Source organism: Rhipicephalus sanguineus, chromosome 5 (genome assembly GCF_013339695.2).
Source record: "Rhipicephalus sanguineus isolate Rsan-2018 chromosome 5, BIME_Rsan_1.4, whole genome shotgun sequence".
Classification (NCBI taxonomy): Eukaryota; Metazoa; Arthropoda; class Arachnida; order Ixodida; family Ixodidae; genus Rhipicephalus; species Rhipicephalus sanguineus.
The window spans coordinates 129,359,741-129,369,621 of record NC_051180.1 but is presented as its reverse complement, the minus strand read 5'-3'; the positions used below and the strand labels follow the sequence as shown (position 1 = coordinate 129,369,621).

The window sequence follows — 9,881 nt, the reverse complement described above, 5'->3', positions numbered from 1 at the left end:
TGGGAGGGTAAAAGGATTTGACAAATATGACTGTCGGGTCATGACATGAATAACGTGAAAGTCCTGTCGCGTACGTCGCCAAACCCTTTCCTCTAGACACGTGTGACACATACCCGTTTACCTCGGGCTGCGATGTGCGGTTATGTGCCACAGGTGATTGACAGTTTATATCTACCCAGGAACGGCGAGAAGAGACATTGGTAACAAATGCGAGAGCGTTAAGAAAAACCGACATCGGCAGCGTTGACCCGACGAATGGAAAGAATAAAAATTAGGATCCCTGCAGGAGTCGAACCCAAGCATTCTGCGTGGCAATCAAATATTCTACCACAGAGCCACGCCAGGTCCATAAACTGGTTTGTAAAAACAGCCTGCGCAGACTTAATGTAAGTGCAACGTCAACTGTAGTTGTAGTGGTCGCTATCCAGTTTTACAAGAAAGCAATAAACACTACACATGTACTCCTACGATACAGGCGTCATATCAGATTAAAGTCTGTGGTTCCAGTGTTGGCTCGCGCGGCCGCTTTTATAGCAGTCTAATAAACATTACATTTGTATTCCTGTGATTCAGCAAACTATATGTGACGAATTACTCGACTCCGTAGGAATACAGCAATGAAAGTTACGTATGATATTCACATCATCGCATCGTAAAGTGCACTTAGTCCGCCAGAACGAAGCAGTGTCCACTTCATTTGTTACGAGGCTGGGCGATAGCCTCATGCTGACAAAGGATGATGCCAGATTGATTGATGGCCGCTTTGTAGACTAGGCTACGTAGGCCACATACGCCCAGGCAGCCTATGAATACGACAAGCGCCGTCCTCTGATGTTGGTCTACGTAGCACTATCCAGGCCTATCAGCCTCGACGGTATATACCTCACCAGCGCGAAGGGTGACTTCAGGTTCCGACATGTCGCCGGCTCTATCGACAGACAATTTGTCGACGAAATGACCGCGGCATCCACGATTTCCAACAGCTGTGCTATACCTCATACTTCGCTACACATGGACCCCTCACGATCACGACCAGATCCGATAACAAGTCATGACCAGCTGCTGGTGCTCACTGATCACAGTGATGATGACCTTGTTAAAGAACTGTTAAGAACCTCTTCCACACACGCACACGGGTTCGTGAAACATGCGTGCGCTCTCCATCATAAGGGACAAGTATAAGCACTACATATCAGCTTATAGCTTCTGGTGTTGGTAATACCCACGTTGCCGCCGGCAGCGTTACCCAACTGTGAACAACTGGTTATATAACACATATGCGGCTCTTCAACATATTTGTGTGCGTACAAAATTTACACGAATATTTAGCGTCATTTTGTAATGTTTCGCTCAGTAAAAATAATTACGCCACAGTCACCTTCCCGCCGCATGCTTCGCATAACATCGACTCCCACAGTACGTGGGATCTGCCGAATTTTTAAATGCGAAGCATTTCTTAGCGAACCTGATCAGGCACTATGGGCGTTTCTATCTACGTATCTATCTATCTATCTATCTATCTAGCCGCTTACGTCTGGGCGCTCTCCCGGTCGTCTCCGTAGGTTGTAATATACCAAAATTTGCATAGCATAGGATTTGTGTACGACGAACACGATTCACTGGTAATAACATGAATAAACCTGTCGCGTACGTCATGAAACCCTTTTTCTAAGTCACGTGTGGCACATACTCGCATACCAGAGTTCATGTTATGCGGGTATGTGCCACAGGTGTTAACAGAGTCTCAATCAACGCAGTAACCGCGAACAACGACACGGAAGGAAAGTGATTGTCGGGGTTTTACGTCCCAAAACCACAGGCCTCTAACATTTCGCCTCCATCGAAATGCGACCACCGTGGCCGGGATCGAACCCGCGACCTTCGGGTCAGCAGCCGAGTACCGTAACCACTACACCACATCGGCCGACGCAAGCAAAGTTAGGGAGCTGACGACAGAGCTTCCCTGGAACACTCCGGGCTACCATCCATTCGTCCACGTGGTCGACGTTGTAGACCACGTGGATTATGCAAAAACCGGGGTCAATGCTTTCTATAATAACTCTGCCGAGAGGATGCATGTCCCTCATGATTACCGGTGACTTCAAGATTGATTTATCAAAACCCAACAACGCCTGGTTCTTAGACGGCATGAAAGACGGCTTGGATGTAGACAGGGCATCACAACATCTTGGTGCCACATCCAGGACAGAAGGAGTCATAGATCGTTTCTTCGGAAAAGCCATCCGCGGTTTCCACTATCTCTACTATATATACCTCGCACTTCACTACACTTTGACCGTTCGTAGCCGCGATCACGAACGAATCCGATAGCAAGTCCTGTCCATCTGCTGGTGCTCACTGATCACGGTGATGATGACCTATAATCAAGAACTGCCAAGAACCCCTTCCACATATGCACGCGGGTTCGTGAAACGTGCGTGCATTCTTCGTCATAACATATAAGCATAACTACTGTAACGCAACTCTAACAACTGCAACTGTGACGTACGTACGTCCAGTGCGCCTGCGCGTGCCACTCGGCTGTGTGTGTATCTAGGGAAACTTTTCTGAATAAAGCTTATTTGCGAGTAGCGCCTTTCCTGTGCATCTGTGTTCTTTCATTGTCCTATTAAAATTCGCGCTATCCAGTATTGAAGAATATAAGGACTACATATCAGCTTACTGCTTTTCGTGTATGTAATACCTATGTTGCTGTTGGCATCGTTAAGCAACTGTAAACATCTGGTTATATAATACATGTGCGACTCTTCAAAATATGTGTGCACGTATATAATTTGCACATTTCTCTAGCGTCATTCCGTAACGTTTCCCTCAATGTGAAAAATTGCGACACAGTAACCATCCTGCGCATGCTTCGCATAACATCGATTCCCACGGTACGTGGATCTGCCGAATTTTTTAGTTATCGTGTTCTTTCGCGCAAATATGCGCAGTACCTGTTGTCATGTCGACGTACACCGTGTGCACCGCTATCTTGAATTCCGCTCATCCTCAAGGGCCGTAATGGCAAAGCTAGAGGGAAGACACGACGCGCGTATAGCGTACCTCTTCGCGTTCCACGACGCGAGGTCGGTAGCATGCCCAACGAACGCATTTTTAGAAAAAATCTATTCCATCAAAAGACGCTACGAACACTTGGAAACAGTCACTATACAACAACGACATTACCATACACAAATGACTAAAAAGCCAACAGAACGCGATCGTGCAAGCGCTCCGGCTTGGCGAACAATGCGCGGCGTTTACTGCAAATAGAGCGTTCCAAAACCAAACATCTTGCTCAAGGTGTGCTTTGCGTTTTTCGTAGAAATAATTTCTTTATCATGTACATTAAGACGAAAAGTTGAAAGCTCACTAGAGTATATCGCCCGAAAGTATGTCTTTTAGTGTGATAACCAAGGAACACTACGATGTCTTGTAAATTATGATATCAAGTGAATTGCTCATCTAGTGAGCAATTCATTAAACTATAGCTGGCTACATACATACTACTACTACTACTACAGAGGAGGGAACGACCCACACCCTATATAAGGAGCTTCGCCCCTAAAAAAATTCTGGCTGCGTCCCTGCTGAGACGCTTGGGGCTAACGTCTGAATTAGGCATCCAGTGGCAGCTATGTGAAGTAACACCCCCGTGGCATGTGTCGTCACTTGCTGCTCTAGCTGAGTATAATACGAGGACGCGTGCGCGAGCTTGTTCCGTGAAAAAATTCCGGCAGATCCGATCAGCACCGATCAGTATCAAATTCCTTTACCGCTGCAGGCTCCCTTTCGCATCCTGTGCAAATAAAGCAATCAAGATCAAGAACTGCGATAGGGTATGACTCGCGATAGTAGTGCGCCGTGTGACAAGCGCATCACACGTACCGCGAGTCGTAACCTCAGTAGTAATTTGCAAGCGACAAACGCCGTGCTATCCAAATGCCAGTTGCAAACCATGTGTCGAAGTAGTCGGCTCAAGCACGGTAGCTGATCGTACCGATCCACAACGCAGCAATAATGGCGTCATCCGAGAGCACCAAAACTTCCGAGGAATCGGATAAGCCGGTATGCACATTTATTAAGAGGCCTGGTTTCAAAAGAGGTAACCAGAGAAAGAGGAGAGGAAGCAGCGAAGAAGGTAACGTAATAAGCTGTATTTGATTACGAATAACAATTGTTCTCAAAATAACCAAACCGCAAGAAAATGGTGTGTTGCAAACAAGGAAGATGCGATGTGTTTTTATTGGGTGCTGGCGTGTTTATTATGTGGTAACATGTTTCATTGCTATTTGAATAACGAATTTGGGAATTCTCAATAGCCGTCTCAAGCCTACGTTAGGTTCTCACGTCTTTGCATGTAAAATATAAAAGGTAAATAAGTGGTGTAGTGAAACTATTTCGAATTGAACAGTCTACCTTGTTACCTCGCACAAAGTGTAATGTTAAACGTGCGCCGTAATACTCGGTAGAAAACTAGACGTGCTGATGTCGCAGTTCGACGTCTGATATGGAAAGTGGTTCAGGTTCACTTGAAATGTCACAAATGCGCAGCTGAACGAAGATCATACTCCATAAAGTAGGTCCCGGTGTATTAGCGCAAGCGCAGGTGTTCATGAAAGCACAATCTTGAATATGATACTTATGAAGCCTGTGGTTGCCTTCGTACTTGGGATTCTTGTGGCCATTGCATTCTACGAGTTTGCGTTGCTGTCCATTCGGTGTGGGCCCCGTCTCACGCTGTGTCGTCGTACGCTAATAGCAAATTGTGCCACAGAGTGACTGCACATCCTGACTGTTACACTGATTGTGTCTGTACACCCTGAGTGTTACACTGATTACAATAGCTATTTTTACATTGCCGTCTGGTGTTTCTATATAAAGTTACGGTAATCGAAGTAAATTTTGCGCATGAACAAGAGTGTCAAATACGGATGTTCAGTCATCAATAGAACCTTTATCAATGACAGTCCTGGTGTTCTTAAATATTATTATGCTCCAAACTGTATGCCATGATTTACTTGGGTCAATCGTAACCATAATGCTTCAATTGCCTAACATGATATTAATTGGATGTTTTCCTGTCCTTCAGCCAGCAGTGAAGATGAAACGAAAGTTGTGAAGAAGGAAAAGAAGTCAGATCTCCTGAACCCAATGATACAAGGTGTAAGTGTCTACCTTCATTACACTGGAAAAACCTGTGAAGCACTAGTAGTAACGGCTTGCTTGTATAATTAGAAATTACTTGTAAAGCTAAAGTGTTCTTATGAAAGCACCAAGAACTTAGTGTACGAATGGTGTTCTGCTCATTGTTAACAGGAACTCTAATGAAACATTGCAAAACCTATTTGTTTCAGCGAGAATAAATGTCTTCACTACAACTAACTCGACATTCTATTCACAATTTAAAGTACTGTTTTGTTGCAGAAAACAGTGTTACTTAGGAAGCACTGTTTGATGCATCATTTTAAAGTAGCTTTTCATTATATTGTCATGTATGTGTCTGGTACTAAGAGACATCTCTTCACAATTTTGTTCCACTAAAAAGTTCTTGAGTACCATCTTTATAAACATTTTTGAACAATTAAGTGTTGTCTCTGCTATACCTTCATGACATTCCTTTCTTTTGTGTCATTTGATCTGCACATGAACCGGCCATGCCCGTACAGAATGCAACGTTTTCCTCCGTGCTTCACCCATTGGTACACTGAGTTTCTGCATCGGTATGACCTCGAGACTGTGTGGTATAACCATCATCGAAGGGTTATGTAACACACTTTGTTGCACCACATATCTCTGAGGTGATGGGGGTAGCCCAGTGGTATGCGGTTGCTACCAGGTGGTGCCATTGCCCTGTAAGGAGCAAGATTTCTCTGCTTTTGCTCCTTCCAAGAGTGCTCACCGCATAATCGTAGCAGTCAAAGTAGTTTCAAAGAAGTCAAAGTAGAAGTCAAAGTAGCTTCTGCCACTTCTACATGTGGTTAGGAATATATGTGAAAAGTGGCGAAGATTGCAGGAAGTTTAAGGTGATAGCTCTTTTGAGAGCTATAACCACAAGTGTTTTGAGAGGATGAATAATTGGCAATCAAAGACTGACTTGTGTACAGACACACTCTGAGGCATGTTTTAGGCTGTGTCCTTGAGTCTGAAGAACTAGTTTTCACCGTGAGGTTGTATGGCACCTTGAGTGTGCAACTAAAATGCACTGGTGCCAATTGTTAAAATGGCCATGAAAGGGGCAGGATGTCCTGAATGATGATGGAGAGAAGTTGGTGTCAATATCTGCTTTATCCCTGATGTGTCCAGCCAAGCTTTGTCCACGGCCATACGAAACTTTCATTCACTTTTGCGTTCTCACAGGCCAGTGGTGAATTTACAGATGTGAAATTTCAGCCTGTGCCAGTTACAACTGTTACCTCTGCTCACTTGCCGAGTATTAAGGTGCTGGTCTTAGCATGCGAAATCTGAGAGCTGGTTGCCCATCACATGCTGCACATTCATGTGCCTTGTAACCCCAAGTGTACATGGGACTCGAGGGGCCACATTAGTTCCTTGATGCCCAGCTGCAGTAATACAGAATGTGTTTGAAAAGAGATGCCTTTCAACTTGAATGATGGAAGTAGCCTGTGAGACCCAACTTTCCTGTGCCTTCTACTTTAATATAAACAATTTTGTTGAACTGAGTTTCAGAAGTACAACTATGTGAAATGCTGATCAAACAGTGTAGGTGCCATTCTCTGTGGTACTACGGGAATGACAATGTACATTTTGCTCTTCTAAAAATTTAGTTTGGTCTCATTTCTGTCAAATCTTAAAATATGTTACTCGGGATTTTACGTAATTATCATGCTGTGCGGATACACAGACGTGTACATGGGCTCTCACATTCATTATGACTTGCAGAATGAGAGCCATTGCTGAAGAGGGCATGCGGAAAAGCTGGATGCTAGCACGAGGTTTGGCTCGGTCCTAACATTCCAAAGAACAGCATGAACTTTCATAGGCCTTTCCTTACCGGCTGCTCATCAAGCTTACTTACTGGCTGAAATCATGGCTAAATGTGTTTGCATGATATGTGGGTAGATGTTCTCATTATAAGGATGGATTTAACTTTGGGTCATAGTCCTCCAGGGAGGTGAAAACAGGTCTCATCTCCCCTACATATGCTGAAGCATTACTGGAGCAACACACTGGACTTTGTCTCCGAGCAGGCATTCCAATTTTGCTTCATTTTCTTATGAGGCATGTGCTTTTATACTATTGGCCTCGAGGAGTTACGGAGTCGCCCTCTATCGGACGCGCCTCGATTGCGTGCTAGGCAGGATACCGCCGGCGCGCTCCCCATAGGTTTTGCTGTCGGCGCTCTACAAAAACACCTTGCGGAAGCCCTCCAGGGCATTTCTCTAAGTACTTTCAAAATGAACTGTGTTTTTTACTGTCAAAATAATCATTTTCGACGAACTGAAAGCACAAGATAGTCTACAGTCGCTGTCTCTTTGCAGAAAACCGAGCACCCGCTTCACGCTGTCACCGCGTTGGAGACCCTTGAACCGGCTTCTTGCGTGAAAGGTAGTCACTCGCTGAGTGCAAACTATGTGAAATATCTCGTTAGAGTAGACTGCCTGTATAACCAAACGGAGCATAACAGAAAGAAGCCTCAAGCCAGCGATTGCACGGGTTCGCGACGACTGACGGTGCCTCTGCATGTATGAGCGTCTGCATGTATGTTCGTACTGATGGTTTCGCTTTTGCTAAGAGCGCGTTTTGGCACCGCGCTGTGAACTTTAGGCCGCAAAATATGAGAATTTGTGAGTAAACAAACAACTACTGTTGCGCGGACGCTATCAGAGCAGTTTAAAAACAATTTCCTTACAACTGTGGCTTCGGTGCACATGGCAACTTTGTGATCTGCCGTCCCGACGATTCAGTGTTTTTTTTTTCTTTTTCGGTCTAAATTCGGGTACGTTTCAATGTCATTTGACAAGTTGTCTCGCACTGCGTATTGATCGGTCTTCTCAGCGGGCAAATGCCGCTGCTTCTGTTTCTTTATTCAGCGCATTCGTTTCGTTTGGTGCTCACACAAAACGTGAGCAAATGCGACGCCTTTTTTTAATGCTCCTTAATTATCGTTCCGTTTGCATTCCAGTGAACTTGCCGCTCTCTGTCATCAACAAATTCATAGACCAAAGCTTCACCACTTCGAGATTGCTGGTGGAAGGAGAACCAGTCTACGAGACCGAGCATGTAGTAGCATGCGAGGAAAAGAAAGAAAATACAGTAACGTTTGCCGGACTTGTTCTGCAAACGTCGGCTGTGAACTAGGACCCACATGAACTTGAAATAGCGGTGAATAAAATAGAAGGTATTGCAGCAGCCAGCAGCCGCAAAATAGGATAGTAATTATTTGTCGTGTACCCCAGAAATTTTGGCAGCAGTGTCGTGTCTAACGCCAACAGGGTGGCATCTTTCCCACGTAAATAAATGAGGCTCCAAGAAAATACATGGGGTTGGCCGGTGGGCCGATCCCGGAGGCAATGCGAAATTTATGTAGCTTATGAAGCAATGCATGCCTCATCAAATGGCAAGGTTGCCCGTCGGCGTCCCACGTCGGCGGCGTCAACACGAGTGATGCAAAAAATAATCGTCATTATGACGTCACATAATGTGACGTCACATGGTGACGTATTCACACGTCATGGTCGCTTTGCATTGCCTCCGTGATCGGTCACGGAGGCCGTGCAAAACCGCGTTAGGTGCAAAACGCTTTTGGAGGGGGGCGCGGGAGAATCAGTACAACTACTCACAAGAAGAAGATGGCTTTTGTGGACGCTGAGCACGGGGCCGACGATCAAGAGGTCGCATTGGAGGGTTCTGAGATGGCATCGCACGTGGTAAAAGGTAGCGCTTTTACTATCCTGTGGCAGATAAGCATCATTTGCCGGCGGGAAGCGCACACGAGCCATCGCCTCAGTGCGCGCTGTCTGCTACTCACCAAACATCGCAGGCCCGACGCAGTAACAAATGTCTTCGTCGCGGAAGTGCTTGTTGCACACAAGACTCGTTGCGGATGGCTACTTGCCGGTTCTTAGCTTTACAACCCAGGCTTCACGCTGTTTCTTGTCCCGTGGTTACCAGTGCAGGCTGACACTGGGCTCCTTTGCGTAAGCACGGCACTGCGGCACCGAGCGGTAGAGCCCCATGTTCGTCGCCTTCGGAGGCAGCCACTCTATTACAGTGGTTTCAATTGAGTAGAAAATGAGAGAAAACTTGAAACTCGTTTTCAAAGCACGCGGCAGTGCGCCACAAGTAGCCGACGCGGCCGCTGAGACCACGTTATCCTGCCAAGCACGTCACGCCGACGGTGGCACCGGCGTTTCCAGTGGTGGGCCTCGAGGCCAATATGTATGAAGTTTATACATATCTGTATGAAGCACAGTTTTAATGCTCTCTTAAGGGCTTGCAGCTCCGTTATTGCAGTCTCACATTCACGTCTTTGCAGTGATCATGTAATTCACTCTTGCTCTCTGAATGAGTTCAGGAACTGCTTCACTTTCACAATTGCAGTGTTGCAGCATTCGTATGTCATTCAGTTCACCCAATGCAGGCTTCTGAGTCCATTCAGCTGGGACTATTCTGTTTCAGCACTGCACTGGCACGACATCACTCGAAGTTCTGGACAAATTGAATAGACCTCTAGGAACTTCCACATTCGTAACTTCCACACTTTTGGAAGTTACCTGTAACCTAACGTCTATAAACCGAGTGATTCTGTGTGTGTAAAAGTATGCTCTTGTGTTCAGCAGCCAGTAAGATTTTGTTTCCATTTTCACTGACATAGGCTCCTTTGGTTGGTTACAATACGACGTCTACAAAGAAGA

General features: G+C 45.6%; 1 protein-coding gene across 1 annotated transcript in view; it reads left to right on the top strand.

Moving 5' to 3' along the window:
- The first annotated feature begins 3,989 nt into the window (after positions 1-3,989).
- The window catches only part of LOC119394969 (E3 ubiquitin-protein ligase RNF113A-like), a 25,231-nt gene continuing 19,339 nt past the window's right edge, over positions 3,990-9,881 (top strand). The window contains exons 1-2 of the mRNA XM_049416036.1: positions 3,990-4,144; positions 5,096-5,169. Of these exons, the coding sequence (XP_049271993.1) occupies positions 4,024-4,144; positions 5,096-5,169 (195 nt within the window). The 5' untranslated portion in view covers positions 3,990-4,023. The remainder of the gene's footprint in view (positions 4,145-5,095; positions 5,170-9,881) is intronic.